This window comes from Manis pentadactyla, chromosome 10, assembly GCF_030020395.1.
Source record: "Manis pentadactyla isolate mManPen7 chromosome 10, mManPen7.hap1, whole genome shotgun sequence".
NCBI classification, from domain to species: Eukaryota; Metazoa; Chordata; class Mammalia; order Pholidota; family Manidae; genus Manis; species Manis pentadactyla.
Window position 1 is genome coordinate 20,029,862 of NC_080028.1, and position 22,746 is coordinate 20,052,607.

General features: G+C 37.0%; 1 protein-coding gene across 5 annotated transcripts in view; it reads right to left on the reverse strand.

Moving 5' to 3' along the window:
• Positions 1-2,352: 2,352 nt before the first annotated feature.
• Positions 2,353-22,746, reverse strand: part of NR1H4 (nuclear receptor subfamily 1 group H member 4) — a 65,738-nt gene continuing 45,344 nt past the window's right edge. For 3 of the 5 annotated variants that reach the window (XM_036891380.2, XM_036891378.2, XM_057486478.1), the window contains 7 exons: positions 21,665-21,817; positions 19,602-19,735; positions 18,044-18,142; positions 17,608-17,707; positions 14,373-14,519; positions 4,249-4,362; positions 2,353-2,970 (listed from right to left, as the gene is read on the reverse strand). In XM_036891380.2, coding sequence (XP_036747275.1) covers positions 2,732-2,970; positions 4,249-4,362; positions 14,373-14,519; positions 17,608-17,707; positions 18,044-18,142; positions 19,602-19,735; positions 21,665-21,817 — 986 coding nt within the window. In that variant the 3' untranslated portion in view covers positions 2,353-2,731. The remainder of the gene's footprint in view (positions 2,971-4,248; positions 4,363-14,372; positions 14,520-17,607; positions 17,708-18,043; positions 18,143-19,601; positions 19,736-21,664; positions 21,818-22,746) is intronic. The other 2 variants (XM_036891381.2, XM_036891379.2) reach the window with 1 other exon arrangement.

Here is a 22,746-nt window from a genome sequence, read left to right on the forward strand (position 1 = left end):
AATGATTTGATATTATTGAGTGTTTGTCTATGGATTTTGCCTTGTGTGAAGTACTGGATGAAGTTTGGACAACAGAAATCTTGATTTCATTAACAATTAAACTCATTCAGCAGATAATCTGTTGAAAGTCAACCACATTAAAAACATTACTAAGCTCTATCTTAAAGGTATGTTAACAATTTCCATGAATCTTATGTATATAAGTAACTCATTGATTTAAAATTTTATAACAACAGTTGTGATTAATATGAAAATGTTACATCAGTGTAGTGTTCCACCCCCCAAAAATTCATTTCCACGTGGAATTCAGAATGTGACCTTATTTGGAAATAAGATCTTTTCAGATGATCCCTCCACAGGTTCAATAATTTGCTAGTGTGGCTCACAGAACTCAGGAAACCAATTTAGTTACTATTATTGGTTTATTATAAAGTATACAACTCAGGAAGAGCCAAATGGAAGAGGCATAGGGTAAAGCATGGGGTTGGAGGTGGGGATAGGAGGGCATGCAATTTACATGCTCTCTCCCACACACCACTTTCCAGCATCTCTATGTGTTTGTTCACCAACCCATGAAGCTCTCCAAACCTGTCTTTTAGGAGTTCTTACAGAAGTTCCATTGCATGGTCATGATTGATTGAATCAATGGCCATTGGTGATTGACCTCAATCCCCAGATCCTCTCCTCTCCCTAGACGTCTGCGGATGGAGCTGAAAGTTCCAATCCTTAATCACATGGTTCCTTTGGCAACCATCTCACACCCTGACTATCTAGGGACCCATCAAGAATCACCTTTTAGTATAAACTCAGGTATGGCTGAAAGGGGTTTGTTATAATAATGAAAGATGCTCCCATCACTCCATCACTCACAAAATTCCAAGGGCTTTAGACACTTTGTGTAGGGAACTGGAAACAAAAACCAAACACATATTTCTTATTGTATTATAATTGGGTTTCCACATGAGAAGCCTTATTGTTTGATATTACAAGGTCTTAACCACTTGAATAAATCCAGACCTGCTGGACTTACTCAGCTCTGTCTACAGTGCCCCATCAGTTCCAACTCATTTCCTACCACATTCCCCACAGATGCCTTGTGACCTGGGGACACCAAACCACCCTCAGTTCCCCAAACTCGAACTACTCCTTCAGGAATTTAGAAATTTACTTGTCTGTCTATAATGTCCTTACTTGGTGGGTCTGCAACTTCCCACCTACTCTTCATCAGTTAAATGCCCTTAGATGGTAGATGCTGATGTCTTCATTATACAACAGTGAAACTTAGGCTTAGAAAAGGATTGTGTGTCCTCTCTTCCCCAGATTACATGTGGTCTTTTAATACTGCACAATCCCCCACCTCCTCCCTTTTGCTCCTGCCACCCCTTCCGTTTGAATCCCCTTCCCTCTATCCTGACCTCTGCAAGTCCTGACTATCCATCTAAGCCCTGGAGAAATGCCACCTCCTCCATGAGGCTTTCCCAAGCAAGCCCATAGAACTTTCCTCATCACTTCTTTATATGCCTCCCCCACTTCAGGCAGGTACCCTGTTTTGATCATCTTTGTATCCCTCATGGAGTTTAGCAAAAGAATCAAGTCTTTTTGTTTTTTTCTTTTTGTTTTTTTTTACAGGAAATGGAATCTAACTGATGCTAGCCCAACTCACTCCCTTTCCCACTTTCTATTTTTAGGACTTCAGGGTTGCCTTAGTATTTTAATACAAAAAATGCTTTGCTTGCTAAGCAAGCTCCATTTTGGCTGACTTGAGGAGAAAGGGAGATATAAGCCCATTGCTTAGAGAAGTTATTTTATTGTATTCACCAAAGGGTAGTGGGGAGAAGAATGCAACAGTAAAATAATGAAGGAAGGAAATGAACTAATTCCTGCTTTGGGGGAGGTATACAACAGCTGTGCACCCAGCTGTAGGAGTGTTTTCCAAAAGCAAAACAAAACAAAAAATAATTATATGCACTGAAGCCAAGAGTGAGCCCTTTTAAGAGAGAAAAGGGAAGTTCCATCACTGGAGTTATCGATATACTCGGATATGTAAATACTGCCTATGGAAAGGGATTGCTTGAAGGAATACTCTGTGTGAGGATCATTAACTTTTCTGTGTGCTATTCTCTTCGAACTTCAAAAAGCAAAGTAAAAAAATGATCAGAGGGCTATTACAAACGAATGCATATTCACCAGGGCTTTTCCACAAATGAGCAAAGCACCATTTATGTTGTGAGAATTTTTCTTTTTGTAAATTACACAACCCACCACCCCTACCCCCTGACAAATAGGATGCTATTCATCATTTAAACAAATGAGTACATATTTTTCAAATTTTGTTCCCAAAGAAAAGCCTGGTGCCGTTAAGTGCAGTTTATTGCCAAAATTGAACTCAACTCTTTAATAATATGTATGCAATAAGGTGAGATGAAGAACAAAATGAGATTTTTCCTTATTTCAGCAGATAGAATTGAAGTGACCAATTTAAGTCGGCAAACAGGGCACGCCAATTAGAAGAAGAGATTCCCTGAAGCCTTGTAAAATACAGTGTAGAGAATGCAGAGAAAGTAATCCTATCTAGGCCTCTATTTACAGTTGTGGAAGTTATATAATTACTACATAAATATTCGTTAAAATTCTTAGCTGAAACCAGGTACAAATGAAATAAAGGAAAGCTCTACCTCTGATTTATATTATGAGGCAAAGCAAGAGCCAGACCCCGCCACTGTAATGCCCATCACTGCACGTCCCAGATTTCACAGAGCAGTGGGGTGAATTTGTGGTCATTCACTCTCCATGACATCAGCATCTCAGCATGGTGATGATTGAACGTCCGCAGCTCAGTCAGACGACCCAGGAGACAGGCAAAATGTTGAGGATTTTCAGGCTGATGAATCTTGCACAACTTTTGTAGCACGTCAAGCAGGGGTTCCTGAAGCTTCTCTACTGCCTCTCTGTCCTTTATGTATTGTCTGTCTGTGTTGAAATTTAAAATAAAATGTCACAAAAATGGAGAAGTATTCATTTGGCATAATTACAGCAATGTTAACTATTGTGAAGTACAACTTATAAACATCATACACATAAAATGTACAAATTAAGTGTTTGACTTGAAGAATTTTTATACACACATGCATATATATACTCATATAATCACAACTAGATCAGGGTATAGAATATTCACTGCTCCTCCCAACAAGATCTCCCTAACTTCTTTGCAATCAGGACCCACCAAGGTAACTCACACAGTGGACATAAGCATTGTTTATGGTGGGTATTTTCAAAGGAGCAGAATTGCTGGGTCATAGGGGATATACTTGTGTAACTTTAATATATACTGCCAAAATTTCTTTCTTTTATTATAATTTTTATGGTAAAACAAAGTAACAACTGGCTTGTTCCACAGCATGTATGGAAATACATGTTTAAGGCTAACATTGTAATTATGCTTTACAAATCATGAAGTGGCATCAGTTACTCCCAAATAAAGTAATCCAAAAATATAAACAAATTTTATGTACAGAGGTATTCATTTCAACATTGTTTAAAACAACAAAATAAACTGGAAACAACCTGAATATCCAAACATGGTAACAACTGAGTGTATGATTTGACATCAGTACAATGGAATATGGTGCACCCATTACAACAAGCTTTTATCAATATAAAAGTTTGATAAAATGACATGAGAAAAGTAAACTTAAGAGAAAAAAAAGACATCATGTTTTCTATTAGGTCAAAACATATGTAATTTCATTTAGTTCCCTGCTCAAATTTCAACCCCCTAGAAAAAGGCTTCTCAAGCCTTCCTTGACCACTAATTTTACTAATATTCTACTGCCACTTTCTATCCTTATATCCTCATCTTTATATTTTTCATATGATTACCATCTCCTGAAAATTATTTTTGTTTCTTCAGTTATTCTCTCTCTCACACTACTAGAATCTATATTCCATGTAGCTGTATCCAGCCTGCTTCTTTACTGTTATATTCCCAATATCTAGAGCCATGTATAGTGTATACTAGATGGTCAAAATGCAATTATTGAATGGATGAGAATATTTAGAAAAAGGGCTATGAAGAACACTGAAATGTTAATAGTGGTTCAATTATGAGTGGTGGGATTATAGGTTATTTTACTTTTCCTTTATGGGTCTGTGTTTTCCTGATCTTTAATAACCATTATCACTATTATACTGGGGGATAAAAAATGGAAAAATGGCATAAAAATAAAAATGTAACATTGAAATTACCTGGAGAAAGGATAACAATTGCTGTAAGCAGAGCATATTCTTCTTGAGTCATTTTCAATTCTGCAACACTTTTATAAAAACTGAACATGGGTGTTATATACTCATCAGAGATACCTATGGGGAGCAAAGTTGAAAAATTGCAGAGGCATAGTAACATTTTTGAATGACTGAAAGTATAAAACTACAAATACATTATATATACACATATGTGTTAATATTTATACCCATATGCACACATTCAAATAATGAGTAACTCATTATATGTCCCATATGTCCCAGCCAAAGGCAGGACATTGCAAAGGTCAGGTAACAAAATCCTAAAAGTATAACCTAATTAATGATTTTATGTCTTTGATCTCAGCAGTGCCTTTGTTTCAGATACTACTGTCTGACAATAAATGATAATGTTCTTGAATTGTCAGAATAATCTCCCAACGTCACCATTTTCTAGATGGGATTTGGTTAATCTTTTTACTATTATTTATAATCAAGGCATAGATAACAGCTTAAACAACCAACCAAAAAAATTACTGTTCTTAAGTCCAGAAATATAAACAGTTTCACTTAATCCCTCAGTTAGGGTTTTTAATCAGAGTTCTGATCTCTTTTTGAAGGGCCAAACCTATTTATCCATTGCCTATTAGGCATTGCTAATTGGCTGTTCTCTTAAAACTCACCATGTCCAAAATCAAAAACAACATGTACAGAACTAAACTCCCCATCTCCCTTCAAATCCACCCTTTCCTGGCATTCTCATTCCCACATTATTCTCATATGTTAGATATCCTCACCTCACCCACCCCACAGCCCATGCCTGACAGCTGAGACTTGACCCCCTCTCTAAGTCAGTCAGGTACCAAGTTCTGTCATTCAACCTGCTCCCTCTCCCTTGGTGCTCCCTTTCCTCTCTGCTACACCTGGAATTAAATTAAAGTCCTTATTTCTTTTCATCTGGATTACCTCAACTATCTCTTCACTGGTCTTCCTGTCTTCAGTTTGGTCCCCATCGATCCAGCCCAGAGTCACCTTTCTAGAATTTAAATCCCACCCTGTCTCCCCACTTCTTATAAATCTTCAAAAACTCTGTGGCTTTTGAGTAAATGTTCTTCCTTTTTATGTAGGAAACTCCAAGACCCACCTGCTTATGCCACCAGCCACTACTCACCCACATGGTAATAAAAATAGGAGTTCAAATTTCCTGAGTACTCCTTACTAGGAGTATTAGGCAGTGTTCCAAACACTTCTTATACTATAACTCATTTAATTTTTCTAACACCCCATGAAGTAAGTACAGAGAGGTTATGTAACTTGCTCAAAGACACTGGTGAGACGTAGAACCAGGATTCAAACCCAAGCTACCAGGCCCAGAGTCTTGGCTCTTAGCTGCATGGCCTCTCTGTTATCACACAGCCTTTACTCCAGCCATGTTCGGCCCTTGGCATTTCTTAAACAATTCACATTGTCTGGTTTTCATAAATATTGTTCTCTCTACTTGGAATATCTTCCTTCTCCTTTATCTGGCTTGTTCCTCTTGATAATTTAAGGCTCCTTTGGGTCACTTCCTCCATTCATTTAACAAATACTAGTTTGAAGACTGTTCCATGCATGGTTCTACTCCAGAAAAACTTGGGGCATTTGTGGAGACAGGGAAATAAATACAACACTGTGATGTGACTTATGGATGACACTAAGATGAGGATGAGTTTCCCAGAACTGGTCCACACTGGAACAGACTGCTCGGTCCCAAATCAGACCTTGAGCCAGAGAGCTTTGGCCAAGCCAACCCAGAACATGATTAGATTCCAGATGCTAATGAGTACAATTATCACCTAATATTACCCTTCATAGAATCAGAAGGCCAAAATCCCTAGAATGATCTAAAGAATCTTCTCAAGCTGAATTCTTGGCCTTTCTCTCTTTAGTCAAAAAATACCATTTCTTTCCTTTGACTTTTGATTCTCCCATCAACCCCAGCAGGCTCATTTAACAGCAGTGTCTTTGTTAAGCAGCTTGGGGATTACATCACGTGGAAGACTGTCCTCTCTCGAGCTCTTACAGATGGAACTGAGGACTCATCACCAAACTGGATGCAACGTAAAATGCAGGGAGCTGGAGTATGTGAGCCTGGGAATACCTGTCCCGGCTTCCAGCAGGTGGACTGGGGAAGAGGTAGTGAGACGGCCCTGAGTTGGAAATCTGATCTATGACTTAATCTTGGGCACATTACTTAAACTCTTTAAGCCTCAGTTTCCTCTTCTGTGAAATATGAACTGTAACAATAGTATTATATGAAATAATGTGTGTAGAGTGCTTAGCATAATGCCTATCTCATAACAAACTCTCAATAAATGTTAAAGCAAATAATCATTATAATAAGCATATTGTTATTCAGAAGGATTGGACCAATCACATTAGTTCATTTTAATCTCGGTTCACTTTAATCTTAGATTAATCTCATGTACTTTTGTGTTTACAAAGCTACGTTTTTGGTTTGGTTTTGTTTTTACATTCTGCAGTTTCCTAATGATGAATACAAATCGGCTTATCACTGCTTTGCCTCAGTATTTTTTCAGGTATTAAAACTAAACTAAGATCTATATTTTCTTAATAAGGTTGTTCTTTTTCACCTTCAAAAAATAGCAGTGTTCAGGCTCTTTTCAGTATTTAGGGACTATAGCCATCAGTTGTGGTTACCTAAAATAATAACTCAGGACTGTACCATTATTTTAAATAGCATATAAAGATTAGGGGATAATAGTACAGATAGGTGATTTTAAAATACTTAATTCTTAGAAATCACCTTTGACCCCCTAATTTCCTATTTTACTTGTCTTTCTAAATCCTCATTCACCTTCCAAAGATGTTACCTCCATTAGCTACCTTATTATAGCTAATACCCTTTGGGAAAACTTAGATAATAATGTTTATTATGATTGTGCATTTTGTGCATGTTGTGAATACAGAGAAAATGTAGAAAGCAAATAGTAGAAGAGTTTTTCAAAATAAGCTTTTTTACCTACAGAACAGATCAAATAAAAATCTGCTTTTGGAATTGGAGTCGATCAGAATTAACCATGCTAGCATAAACAAAGGGGGGGCTTGCCGGTAAGTGTTTATTATGAACCAGCAAGTTCTAACCTAAGAAATGTCTAACAATAGCACCATCCTTTAGGGGCAGTCTTTTCCTGTTTTCCTGCTTCTTTCTGGAGAGTTGCTGAGGTTTGCTTCATTTTTGCTTGTCTGCCCAATTAGCTGATTTTTGGTCACAAGATGGGGCTATTTTCTAACTTAACAACAACGACTGTGGTTGAAAGGTTCATAGTTGTAAAAAACTCTTCTATGTTTCTGCTCCTCCATTTAATTTGTTTTCCCTTAAAAAAAAAGAGGTCTCTGATTGATAAATTAATTTTTCAATAAGAAGTATTCTTTGAGAGAAAAACCATTTGATAGAATTAACACTATGCTGTTTTATTTTAACTGCAAATGTTTCTTATTTCCTAAATAACTACCTACTTTTAATTGGAAACAAAAGTAAAGCAAAGGTGCATGTGTATGTGTTTATGTGTATTATACACAAGTGTATATCTTACACGAGACACATTTCCTGGTAACTGAAATACCTCAATGTGATTTATTATCATTGACATGCTCAAAATAGACTGAGATTCTTATTAAAAATGATGCTGTTTCTCAAAACCATGTAATTTGACATTTTTCTAGCAAGGACATCATCCCATAGCACAGAAGTTAAGGTATATCCCTGACACATGGCAAATAAGGCTCTATCTGCCTTCTGCTTTCCTTTCAAACTAAGCTTTCTCTGTCCTATAGTTTCCCTAAGAACTAATGACTACAAATGTTGGTTCCTGAAGTTGATTCAGGTCATCATGGACACAACATACCTCTCTCCCCCATCCCTGCCCTGGCCATGCACTATGGCAGAAGCAGATTGAAGCTGAAGCCAGCCACTGCTGGTCCCATTTCCCTTTGCAGAGGTTGGCGTAGTCGGGGGCAGTGGTACAAGCCTGGCCAATGAGAAGAAGGGGAGTCGACTGCAGGGCTTCTGAGAAAGGCTTCCGTGCTGGGGAAGCTGCTGTTTCTTTTTCCTTTGGCCATTGTTCCACCTGGATGGGATGCCTGGAACTGCTGTGGCCGGGAGGAGAAGCAGCTGGAGGGTAAAGCCGATATACCAAAGACAGCAGAGCAGAAAGACGAAAAAGCCCTGTGTTTCTCATGGGTTCTTGAGCCCCTGCAGTAAGCAATCTGCTATCACCCTTTCTGCAGGTTTCTTATTTGAGCTAATATGTTTCTTTACTTTTTAGGCCATGTTGAGTTGGATTCTCTGTTACGAACAGCCAAGAACATCCTTGGTTTTTATGTGGTGTGTGGAAAAGGTAGTGTGTTTTGCCTGAAATATTAGGCAGGTTCGTTGGGGGCTAGGACACACCTCCCATGTTTCAAGGCCAAGTTCCAATTTTGCTGTCTCTGTGGAACTTCCTCTGTCACAGTGAAGTGGAATTAGTCACTCCCTTCTCTAGGTTCAGTTCTTTTGCACCTATCACAATTCATATCTCTCCTTCCCATTTGAGTGTGAAATATATAAAGTTTATAAGAGCAGGAACCAGCGCTGTTTTCCCAGTGCCTGGCATGCTGCCTGACCATTAAAGGATGCTCCATAGATGATTCTTAATTGTTTGGGTATCCTTAGCAGCTAGCATCCTGCTGGACACATGGTAGGAGATTAATAAATGTTTGTTAAATTAGGCAATATTATGTCTTGCTAGTTCCTTCTGATGAAGGTGACCTAGTTGTAAAATGTGTTGGGAGCAAGGGAAACCATTACAACAATGGAAATATTCTCATGCTAAAAGATTGGATCCTGACCTCTATTTAAACTGCTCAGTTCTACTTAGTGAGTCATGTGTGCCACACTGTTGGCATCAAATGAGCAATTGAAAAAATAATTACTTTCAATATAAAATATTTAGTAAGTAAAATACGTCCCATTAGTCCTAGCGGTTAAAAGTTAACTGGCCGAATTAAATTTCACTAGTGTTTAGGAGTTGCTGGGGTTCAGATGGTCAAGTTCCAGATTCATCTCAACAAAATTCATCAATTTTTGTATATCAAGTCTGTGCCAGGGACTGTGACAGTGCTGGGAATAATCCTCTAGCAGTTAACAGATGAATGGAAGAGACAGATACATAAATAATTACATAATGTCCAGAACCAAAGAAGTATAAAAGGCTTGGGAATCCAGCTGCAGGCTGATGGGAATAATGGCTCTCATATTACTTAAGTATTTTCTATTATTTTGAAAAATTTTTCTTCCTACAACTTCAGCCCCAAATATGCCTATGCAAAAATTATGTGGCTACCAGGAAAAGCAAAATGAGAGGTGTTTAGAATTGTAAACTTTAAAGTATTTACCTTTCTTATAAATATTCTGTCATTTGTTTCTTTGCATTTCTAACCTTTCTTTCAAAGACAGTATTTGAACTGATCACCCACTTAGGTCTACTTCTTTAGAAAATTCAGTTCTTATAACTATTTTCATTTGTAGCCAAGGCCAAAGCAGTGAAGTCATATATATTTAAAGGGCAGAAAAATAAGCATAGTTCACTACACACAGTGTACTTTACTATCTACCATCAGTAGCTACAGCCTAAAAGGAATCACTCGTTTCTCTGAACTTCTTGTTTCTTTTCATTTTATCATTTACTTAAAAGCAGTTTCAGATTGCTAGCTCTGTTTATACTTTCTCTCTCAACCAAAGGATGCAAGCCATGTCTTACTGGGTCTTTATATTCCCTACCAGCTGATAGTAGGGCAAATATTAGACCTTGGAGAAAAACAGTTTTTAACACATAGAAAGAATGCTGGGCTTTGAATTAGAACATCTGCCTTCATCTCCTGGCATGTGACCTTGGGCAGGTTATTTACCTTCCTTAAGCCCACATCCACATCTATAAAATAAAAGGGTAGCACCCACCTTTAGGGACCACTGAGAATACTAACAAACTAATGTGAATAAAAGCAAACCATTGCAAAATTACAAGATATAATGTTATCTTGATAAATACTTATGAATTGATTATTTCATTATGTCTGTTATAGGGATCAAGAAAGCCAAAAATATTATAAATTTCAGAAGTTATTTATGTTTGAAATTAACAGAACAAGTTGCTTTGGTCTGTGAGAAGGTATTGCTAATTTCCTTAATGTTAAAATATAAATTCATTCAGTGTTAGCAAGCCTATTTAAGTCCTGTCATATGTTATAGTATCATATGATAACTGCTAATTTTTTAAATTTTTTTGGAGAAAGCCCTTTATTTCTTTTTTTTCTCTTTTGGTATCATTAATATACAATTACATGAGCAACACTGTCGTTACTAGATTCCCCCCATTATCAAGTCCCCACCACATACCCCATTACAGTCACTGTCCATCATGATTATTGCTATTTTTAATAAAAGTTCCAGCTTAAAAACTACTTTGCACAATATTATGTTAGGAATTTAAAAACTGATGCATTAGAATTATATAGAAACAACCACAGATTATGTCAGATATACATTCTGAAGCTATAACTTGCATAAATAAACAATGTTACCATAATTAAGTAAATGTATCTCAGGAGACAGTATCTTTGTATATGTAATTGGGATGTAATCATAGCAAGCAGAAGTGTAAATTTGAAGAACAAGAAATTTCACATATTCTTCAAAGGCTTCTGTAGGCATAAAAAGGGTAACTTTGAGACATTACGTTTCTCTGGAATTAAATGTACAATAGATAATAAGAATGTATTCTATTTGCATAAGAATAAAAAGTTATTCTGAAAGGTCATCTTGCAAGCTCAGCTTTTTGTGTATGGAACAGGCAATGTTTTGAAAATCCACTGGGAGAAGCAAATTCATAAATATTCATAAGTGGAAGCATTATTATAGATAAAATATGAAGCAGCATGTGAGTTTGGATGGTTTTTATTGTCACAATATATGGTTGATGTTTGGGTAAAATATCAAATATCTTAATATGAACTAGAGATATGCATATTTATTAATACAGATCATATTCTGGAAAACTTCGTTCTTGAACTTTTCTGAAACTTGCAGAATCACAAGTTCTGAAGATTACGTTGTCAAGCAAGTTTTTTCTGTTTTTATTACACATTTTTAACCTGCAGGACCCTCACCATTTCTCACCTAGTTTTCGAATTGGTCTCTTTATAGAAACCTGTTTCTTGTCTCAATCCTTCCAAACCTTCTTCATATTACTACAGGAAAGATCTTTCTAGAGTACTGGTATGGACATGCCACATCTGCTCAGAATATTACAAAGACTCCTCATTAAGACTTACATAAGAACCAAATTAAACTACTTTTGTGGCATTCAATGTCCTTAATGACCTAGCACTTACTACATTTTCAGCTTTGTAAATATTATTTTCCAGCAATATCAAGGTGTTTGTGAGTCCTATACATGAATGCTCTCTCATTTCTTCACATCTTTGCACTTGCAGTTTCTATATTATGGTATTATAATAGCTATATCTCCTGGAATGCCTTTCTCAGACTTCTGTTGCTTGACAATTTCCTAATTATCCACCATTGTTCACTTGTCATCTTTATGAGCTTTTTCTGACTCACCAACTAGACTCACACAGGAAGGCAGGCACGTCTTTATGCTTCAGTTTCATTTTGCATAGACATTCCTGATAGTCCCTATTAAACGGCACATAGGTTTGGAATCATTCACTTGTATACCTTCCCCACTAATCTGTGAGTTCCTAGAGGACAAAGACCAAATATTCTCATCTCCCTATCCTTAATTACTATACAGTGTCTGACACAAGGCAAGCTTATTCAGTGCATATTTGTTCAATAGAAAGATCTCCTATATAGTGTCTGTTGATTTGTAACTCCTCATTTCTCCCTCCTCATCAATGGCCATAAAGTTCAGTTAAACAAGATGAATGAGTTCTAGAGGTCTGCTGTACAACATTGTACCTACAGTCAACAATACTGTATCATACACTTAAAATTTTGCTAAGAGGGAAGATCTTATGTTAAGTGTTCTTACCGCCTTCCTCCTTACCCCTAACAGACACAAAATCAGGATACTTAAGTAGCTGGCCAAGTGACTGGCTAGTCTACCAATTAGACACATTGATTAGTTCAGAGAAGAAAAGCAGTAAGATTTGTAGAACTGGATGGTTCTCCCACCTCCAGCCCCCTGAACACTCATGCAGTATACATTAAGACCCAAAAGAGGTATAATAAAATCCATCCAGTACCAGAATCCATATTTCTTGATAACATACTGTCTTTCAAAAGGTGGAACACTGAAACAATATATTTCTCAGATCCCTATCCCTTCTCTCCATTTCTCCCAGCAGCACATCCTTGAAACCTCTTGCTTCCAAACAGGTGTATCCCATACTGGTTTATCCTAAAATTACTGGAAGAATTGTAACACATAATTTTGATGTTTTCCCCTTCCTGCTCAAAAAATTTCAATGCCTCATCAGAGGAAACAAAGAATAAAATCTTTAGCCCAGCATTCAAGTCCCTCAACATTTGATTCTGACTTTGTAAAATTCTTATTGCCCTTTAATATAAGCCTCAGTCTGATCAAACTCAATTATTCACCCTTCTTTGTGGGCATAACCTGAGTAATCTTGCCTCAATCCCTTGTTCCTGCTGTTCTTTCTCTCTTGCACCTCCACCTTAGATATCCACATCAAATATCATTCAAGGCCCAGCTTGCCAATGAAATCTTTCTAGAGTTCTCCTGATGGGAAGTCATCTCTCTCTTGGTTCTTCTTTCATACATTTTATTGTAACTATCTATGTACTTTTCATCTCTTCCCTCTGGACTGTAAGCTTCCTAAGGGAAGGGACATGCGTGACACCTCTCTTTGCTACCACGGTAGTACCCTGACCCTAAATATTTGTTACCCTAACAAACCAATGGATATATAAAAATAATGCATCTTTTAAAAATATTTATTCTTTAAATCTACAAATGATGCTAAGCACATATGCAGTTTTTAACTAAGAAGAGGAAACACAATGACTATTAGAAGGCTGCTTTTAAAAAATAATTTTTAATTTTTCAATAATGTTAGTTATATTACAGATGCAGAACTTCCTGAAAACTTCCCTTCCAATCTGTAGTCTAAAATACTGATTTTATAAGTATTTAAACTTGTTTCAGTCAAAGAATGATAATACTTTAGGAAGAAAAGATCTTAAGGAGTCATTTCATCTCAGCCCTCCCCTCCCATCCCATATACAAGATATCTCAGAAAAATAAATCTTCCTATTTTAAGGATCTCCTGAAATAAATTGCACACATTCCTGGTAATTCATTCTGATGTCTCTTGACCCTCTCTGGCACAGTATTCCTCCACAATAATTTAAACTCAGTTACTCATGCTATTATTTCATTTTGTCTCTTAAGAGTCAATGTAGCATAATGGTTAAGACACATAACTTCTGAAGTCGGACTTCCTGTCTGTCTCTGGGAAAGTTATTTAACAACTCTCTGTCTCAGTTTCCTTGTCTATAAAGTTTTAATAACTAGGATTATTTTTAATAATAATAATTATGATTGAAAATAGGATTTTTGCAAGGATTTGATAATATATGTAAAGTATTTAGAACACTGTCAGAAACCTAGTAAATGATATATAAATGTTACTATTATTTCTTCTTATTTTGCTTTGAACAGAGATGGATAATAGTTTGATACATAGTCATTCATACTTGAGAGTTTTGAATAAATGTATCTTTTTCTGACTGATAATCCAGCTCTTTCGCAGATTATAATCTATTTTTTTTGTCATCCTAATTTTCCAATCTTTTAAAAAGTTTTTTGCCCTTCATCTTAGTGCAGGAAAAATAGCATTTTTGGTATTTTGCTAATACAACAAGAATCTTTGAACCAACCTCTAAAAAATTTCATCTATTTAACTTATCTTTTAAGAGCTTTCTCCATGCTAGTCATAATGTACATACAACTTTGTATAAGATAGACAAAAAGCCTACCTTCATGGGGTGTAGAAATTCTTACCTGCAGGAACAAACTCTTTTTACCATTAACCAAATCACTTACCACTCTTCCGAATTCTTTCTTCCAATAGATCAGCATGTCCAGCTGGAAGTTTCTTATTGAAGATCTCAGCTGAACGGAGGAACATAGCTTCAACTGCAGACCCTTTCAGCAAAGCAATCTGATCTTCGTGGTCCAAAGTCTGAAATCCTGGATGAAGATGATAGTCACATTATCAAGGAGTTGTGAATACTGTGTAGCATTTCATCATCACCATCATAACCAAACATTTCCATAAACTGATTTTGCAATTGTTTTAATAAGCACGTATTGTTCTCTCCCAAATATAAACTGACTCTCATCTTCACTGAGTAGGATTTGTTGAACAGATTGGGCAAAAGAAGATGCAAATCCACACCAAAAATATACATTATAGCAGAGCAGGCTGATTCAGAAAAAGCAACCCTCAGAAATTAGAGGCAAGTAGATTCTTTCTGAACCATTATTTTAGTTACATCTGGTACCATAGGATCAACTGCAGAACAGAAGCATCCACAAGCCAGAAAAGTCTTTACATGGATCTATGCATTTAAGGGAATATTTGGCTGACTCATGAATCTTTCACCAATCTGGAGAATGGGTGGCATTTCCCCCCAAAAGCAATCAACATCATATTGAGCTATCTGCCTTGAGCTCAGTATTGTACCATGCAGAGTGGGGAAAGTCAGAGAAATGTGCGAAGGAATTGGCAACCTGAAGGACTATAACACTGCCTGACACATACAAAGTCCTTAGCCAGGCTTTTATGCCCTCGTTCCCAGCAGTCTCTCTGACACTGCTCCTTTGTCTTCCTTCCTCTTACTCATTGTGCTCCAGCCACACTGACCCCTGGCCCTGCTATGAACATACAAGCCTACTTTTGCCTCAGGGGTGAATGTGCTTCCCCAGCTACCCCCATGCTTCAGTTCCTCACTGTATGTAAATCTTTGTTTCAGGGTGGCTCTACTAAAATGGATATTCCCCCAGCACTTACTATGACCTACCTGCTTTATTTTTATCCACAGAATTTACATTATGTGTCATAATGAATTTATTTGCATATTTGCTAACTGTCTGACATCTCTAATAGAGTATAAACTTCTTGGGTCAATACCTGTTTTGTTCACTTTCTTGTATCCCTAGTATCTGACACATAATTGATATCCAAGAATTACTTGTGGGATAATTGAATAAGTGAGTAAACACAAGATCACATGTATATATATATACACACACACACACAGCATATATAAAAATAAACCGATGTTATCAGGGTCTAAAAGGTACTTAGAAAAGTATTAAATAGCAGTAAGAGTCTAGAGAAGAGAGTAATGCAAAGGTTTAAGAATCACTATCTTAGAAAATCTGTGAGCTTCTTTGAGGGTCGTAGCCTGCTGGGTCTCCAGGACCGTGGACAGTGCCTGGCACAGGTTATCCTGAAAGAAGAGCAGACTGGAACGGCTCAGATCGGTCTTTAACGAGCTGTTTATATAATTGTTTATATAATTACTGTTAAACTATTTTCTTTCTCAAGGGTTTTTGCTTTTTATTTCCTTGTGTATTTGTTAAGTTTTCCCACCTGCTTTACTCATTAAACACACATTCGTATTTTTTCCCCTCACTCAGGAACTACTCTAGGCACTGGGATGAAGACGTGTAAAATAATTGCTGTTGCTTTCAGATAAGCTTCCTTCTATAAGTAAGATTTTTTTTTGTCTTCAATTATTTTATGGTTCAAGACCAACTGACCACTTGAACTGAAAAAAATCTTTCCCCATGAACAACCAAAAACATCATATTTCTCCCTTTCCCAATTCCTCCTCCCACATTTTCACTTTTGTGTAGTCTTGGTTTTGATCAAGATTGCCTTCAGCTTAATTAGCATATAACAAATTAGGTTCCTCTTTCATTGTTAATAAAGAAATGAGAGAATATTAATGTTTCAGTGATAGCAGGAACTTTCTCCCCATATTTTATGAGTTTTATGTAGGCTTATGTCTACTCATGACACTTTAATAAAATAATAGCATAATTCTGGCAAAAGAAAGCAACCTAATTAAATCCTACATCAGAAGTTACCTTCTGTATTTTAATATTATCATGCTATATTGCTATTCAAGGGAGTTATACTCTTCTAGAACATGGACTTCTAATGTACTAATATATTTTCAAAACACTGAAGCAATTTAAACCTATTGGCTAGATAGCACTGGTAATGTGGTCAAAGAATTGGGGGGCTGAGAGAGAAGAATCTTGCATTCTATTTTCTGTACTGGCACCATCCAAATGACTATGGATAAGTCCCTCTCTCTCATTCCACAGATACAATTTTTCATCAAGCCCTATCAATTTTTTAATCTCTCTTTATTTTGTTTCCTCTTCCTTCTCCCACTGCTACTGCTTTATTTCAAGTCCTCTGACTTGACTGGTGCTGTAGCAAACCATCCATCCCTCCCTGCCTCCAGTCCCTCCCCGTTCAAATCCACCTATACACACCTGACAAAGACATAGCCCTATAGCATAAATTTCATCACTTTACCTCTAAAAGAAAACAAAACAAAACAAAGCCACCAAAAATTCTGTACCATCCAGGGTACAGGATTACATTCCTTCGTTAGGCCCTTATCAGTCTGGTACCAACTTACCTTAGGTCTAACCAACAAGCCCACCATAGTATGCTACAGCCACACTGAATCTTCTCTCCCATCTCTAATAAACCTATTCTTGTTCCTGCCTCACTGCATTTTCACAAGAGATCTCTCAACCTGAAATGCCCCTTTTCTTCCACACCACCTAGAAAATTCTTTTTCCTTTTAGACCCAATTCAAATGTGATTCTCTCTGAAGCCTATCTTTCTCAGATATAAGTAGCAACCACTTCCTCTCTTTTCAAACAGCACTTTGTGTGTGTGTGTGTGTGTGTGTGTGTGTGTGTATTACTGTAGTCTTTAATCACTGTCCTTCAAGGTAATATCTATGTACTTGGTATAGAGTAGGTATCAACAAATACTTACTAATTAAATGAATGGAAGAATGACAACTTTGCAAAGTCTTAATTTCTTAATCTATCAATTTGGAAGAATTACAAATTATTTTAAAATATTCTATCTGGTTCTAACATTTCATATCTATAATGGTTAGACACATTAATCTAACTCAGATGGAAGATGATTTCCGTCTTAGAATGAATATAACTGCCTCTCTCAATGTCACAAGAATATTGCACAGTATCGCAGAAAAGGAACTACATGTAAAAATACCTGGAAGCTTTTTTGTGAATTCTACAAGAATCTGTACATGACTGGTAGCCATTTCTGTTAAAATGAGAAAATTTTCTTCTGCATTGAATTCTTCTTTTAACTGAATTTTAAGAAAAAAAGCAAATGATTAATAAGCACATAAAAGTATAAGTCAATATAAAATCATTTGACTAAAGGGTCATATTTAGATAGTATGATTTAAGATACAGCTTATATTTTTCAGCTCTGTGGAAAGCAATTTATTATTACCAAGATAGATATGAGACTTCTTATTCTTTAATTGTTTAATGCTGCTAAAAGTTTAAATGTATAACTTAAATTCTCAACTGTGATCATTTCAAAGTAACATATTCATATAGAAACTCCACCTCCAAGCTAGTAAAAGCTCCAGAAGATATTCACTTTGAACCCATGTATTTTCAGATATTGTACGTACAATTTTATTTGTTATTTCCTGAGGCATCCTCTGTCTGCTATATGAATCCATAATATAATGTAGAAGATTCTGTTGATCTGGGGTGAGTTCAGTTTTCTCCTACACTGGCAAAAAAATAAAAGGTGTCGGGGAGGGTGGTTACAAGGCATTTTTCCTATATGCATTCATCTAGAGTAAACTACTACCAGAAATTGTTGAAAAAATCCCTCAGTGTAACAGGAACTATGCACTCTGATATATTGTGCAATCACTTTCTCCAGGCAAGCTGTATCACATTTCACTTAATTTGTCCGAAGTTGCTCATTTTCCTATCTGTAAAATAGGGATAACAAAATAGTCCTTTTCATGTATTTATTTAGAATAAATTTCAGTCTGGATATGAAGCCTATCAAGCCCATTGATAGAGAAGTTCAATAAAACTTCAAGGTTTAGTCATAACTAAGGAAAAATTTCCAGCATATAAAATAAAGAATCTGTGCAAGGCTACTCACATCAGCAAGCTGATAAACTGGCTCATGGACCAAACCTACCTGGCTTTGCAAATCTACTGGGACACAACCACACTCATATGTTTATGTATTATCTAGGCTCCTTCTGCACTAAAATGGCAAAGTTGAGTAGTTATCATAGAGACCATGCGGCCAAAGCCTAAAATATCTGGCCGTTCATGGAAAAGAGTTTGCTGACGCCTGAGAAAGAAAGTCATCAGTTTGGATATTTTGGACCCCAAACATCTCTTTCCCTCTTACTGGCATCTTGTGGAGAGTGTTATTAATTGTGTCAACTCTTTGCTCTCTTATACCGAAGTGTTATTGATGACACACTATGGCAAAAGAACACTTTTATACATTTTTTTTCGTGAAATGAATGCAAAATAATATATTTGAATAACTAAATGTGGATGAAGTTTTCCTTGTCAGCAGCATAATAAATATTGAGAAGGGTGTGTCTTGAACAATCATGGATTACTGGTTTTTCAGCTAATGGCAGATTAAAATTCCTCCAAATGCTCTGGGCATTATCACAATGCATTTAGCTCATCATCCAAGATGTTTGCCCTCTATTTTGTCTCAAGTTGCTCAAAGGATTTCTTGGGTAATTTGTGACCTTAGTGGACGGGGCTTTTCTCTATTGGTCCACAGAAGTGCATCCACCTTCTCAAGGACTCATCCACAAGCCTCTGTTGAAGTTACATCTTTCCCAGTTCAAGCTTCTCTTCCCAGAGTCAGGGAAAAAATGGTCACCAACACTCAATTTGAAAAATCCATCTGATGCACAGAACCATTTCTACTGGCAACCTCTCAGTAGTAGGAGTAAAATGAAGCCAGGGAGACAGACATCCTTCACTTTTTTTACTTTACATTCTATTATTTCAGTTTTTACATCAAAGCATGTAATATTCTCTTGATCAAAAAGAAAAGAAGAAACCGACTTAAGCACAGTTAAATGCAACTCAGCTTACAGCATGGCTGTAATTTTTAGGCCTCCCAGCCAGGTCACTACACGCCGAGCAGCCCAGCAGCTGCTGGTGTTAGCAGGCACTATTGCGTGTTATTACCCTGCCACACTTGGTTGTCGAGGTCACTTGACGCAAGTCACGTCCTTCGCTGTCCTCATTCATGGTCTGCTCCGCATGCTGCTTCACGTTTTTTCTCAGTCGTTTAGATTTACATTGAATTTCAGTTAATAAGCCTGAAAAAATAAATATATAGAGACTTCACTAACCACAGGAAGGCCTGTGGGATGGGTGGGTCATGAGGCAGCAGATTCATAGCTGGCTCAGAGGATCTCCTATGCAATTTGGTGCAGAACTCATTCAAGCCTTTGTGAAGTTTTAGAACTTGGCCTTGAACAAGAAACTTATCCTCTGTGAGTCTCAGCTTCTTCATTTGTAAAATGGGAATAATGTCTACCTCACAGAGTTTTGTGTAGATTAAATATATTCAGGTCATTTGTAAAAAGAGCTTTATATGAAAAATTTGTAAGTCCAAAGCATTGTGTAAATGCAAGGTATCTGGTCTACAAAAAGGTGAATAACATTTTCCCTATTCCTGGTCTAGGGGACCTCGAAAGCTAATGTTTCAAAACATAGTGTTAATACTTTTTCTCATCCATGTTTACATAACTGTGTCATACGAGGTACATTCAATCCCACATTCAATGCATAAGTAAACATGTGTTGAGTAAAACAAATGTCAACATCTTTTAGGGAAATTTTTAAAATTCTGTTCATTTTCAAAGCTGTATAAATTATTAAGAACATAGTTAAAGATGAAAATGACTCAAGGGAACTATGAAATGTTCTCCTGAACAATTATACAAAATCATCATAATTTATACTTGAACAGAGCTATTAAAAATAATACAGAACAGTCTTGCATATGCTCATTTAACTGCCTTATATTCTTAATGTTAATGAAACTAACTTCCAGGAATTCCTTGTCCAGGGAATTTATTTTACAGGACCACATAAAAGCTCTGCATCTGTTACCAGACTAGCTTGCATTCATAAATAATATTACAGGTGAAGTCATGAAAAATGTCTTCTGGGCTTCCTTTGGAACAAGTTCATTTCTAAGTGATGAGCAATATGAGCCACCCAGGATCAAAGTGTTTCCATTGCAAGATTAGATTCCAGCAGCAGCCCCTATTGCTGTCTCTTGTTTCATATATGCTAAGAGGAGATAGTGATCAGCCACAATAAAACTTTCATCCACCCAGAGCTGGATTATTTACACAGACCTATTTTTTTCCCCCTCCTACACACGTTATTTTTCTGGGTCCATCCCAGTTGCCAGTACAGTTTGGGAACAATAGAACTAGAGTCACCTTCCAAAGGCTTTTTATTTCAGGTGGCATTCCTTCTCTGAATGTTATCATCCCCTTGGTGACATTTGTTTGTCTTTTTGTGTTTTGAGAAGGAACAGGATATATCTCAGAATCTGAGCGGTCCGTAGGATTTGCAGACTGAAAAATTAATATGTTATATACTAACATGCATTTCAGATTTTGATGAAGATTATGGTTCCTCACAAAGCCAGCAGTTAATACAGTGTCTCTTTATCAGATCAAAGGTCCAAATTATATTAAAACTCAGAGTAGTTAATTTCCTGTGTAAACCTATACAAATTGGTTCAAAGCTGCGTTAAGAGATGAAGGGTTCTTACTAAAATGACTTGGTTTAAAACTCTCTTCCAACAATTCAAAGGCAATTATACCTTATGAAACATTCTTAATTTTTCTCACAATGGTGAATTCTTATGTTAAGTGAACACATAGGAAAGATTGAGTCAAATTCGGAGTGAACTTTTTGGCTGTTGTCACTCTTTGTGGTTTATTAAAACATGTTATTTTAACTGCAGGTTAATGCCACTTCACTCCAGGTATAATTCATTGCAACAATGAGTAACAAAACATAGCCATTTCTTTCAAGTAAATAAAATGCTCTTTAGCTGGCAGTTTGAATCATTTCAGTGGTTCATTACTCTTTTCAAGAATTGAGATGGCTTAGTAAAATCATCCCTTCTTTAATACGTGAAGTACCATTCTAAGCATATGAGTTACCTGACATCTGCCTCCTTAAGGGATTTTTAATGGAATTTAATTGCTTGATGTGAATACCTGTATACATACATTCAGCCAACATTCCCATCTCTTTGCATTTTCTTAGTCGACACTCTTGGCACTTTCTTCGCATGTACATGTCCATCACACAGTTGCCCCCATTTTTACACTTGTACACAGCATTTTTGGTAATGCTTCTCCTGAAGAAACCTATGGAAGAAACACAGAAAGGAGAGAAAAGACTCCTGATAAGTTCCACTCAGAAAAACACATGGTGACTGAGTGATGCCAGAGCATTTTCTCATGAAGCCCTGGAGAGACCAGAGGCAATCCTCAAACATACTGGGGACAAAGGTGTGGCATTGCATCATCCAGAAGACTGCTGGTTTTAATTTATTTCTCAAAATAATTACAGCCTCTCTTAGGAAAAATCTTAGTTTGCTTTTTTAGATAGGTACTTTCATTTTATCTCTATTGAGAGAAAATTATCTTATAGTGAGCTCCAGGTCCTGGAGGCACAAAGGTGAGTAAGTCATCCCTGTTCTCTTGGCACTCGCAGGCTGGGTGAGGGCAAAGCTGTGCAAACAGCCAAGCAAGGTGTTGCTGGGCTGGGCTGTGGCAGAGCAGGCAGGGAGAACGGTGGATCTGGATCGAGAGGTCAGACTCAGACATAAGTACTGAGCTTAGTCTTGCTGTTCACCAGGCAGACAAGGAAAGGTCACGTTCAAGGTTTCAATTCAGTACTTAATATGCCCAGCCTGGTGTAGTAATTTTAAAAATGCCACCCTTGATTTAAAAGCAAACATCACCCCTGAGAAGGCAGAGTTTAGCTGCAGTGAAGCTGCCTAGAGCTGGGATGGGGATGGGCTGGCTTCCTTTCTGCTTCTCCTTGCCCCACTTTCCACTCCTACTTTCTCCTTCCTCCACCGGGTTAGCCACCGTTTCTGACACTTCCAGAGCGAAGGAGGAGTGGTGAATAAGGAGAGGGTCATGGGAGACAGGGAAGGAAGTGAGAAGAAAGCGCTCACTCGCCTCTGCTGTTAGAAGCTGGCTTGTACCCAGAGAGTTTCTGAAATTGACTCTTTCTCCCTTGGGTTGGGTTATTTAGAAAAGTGCTCCCATCACTGGGACACTTTCCT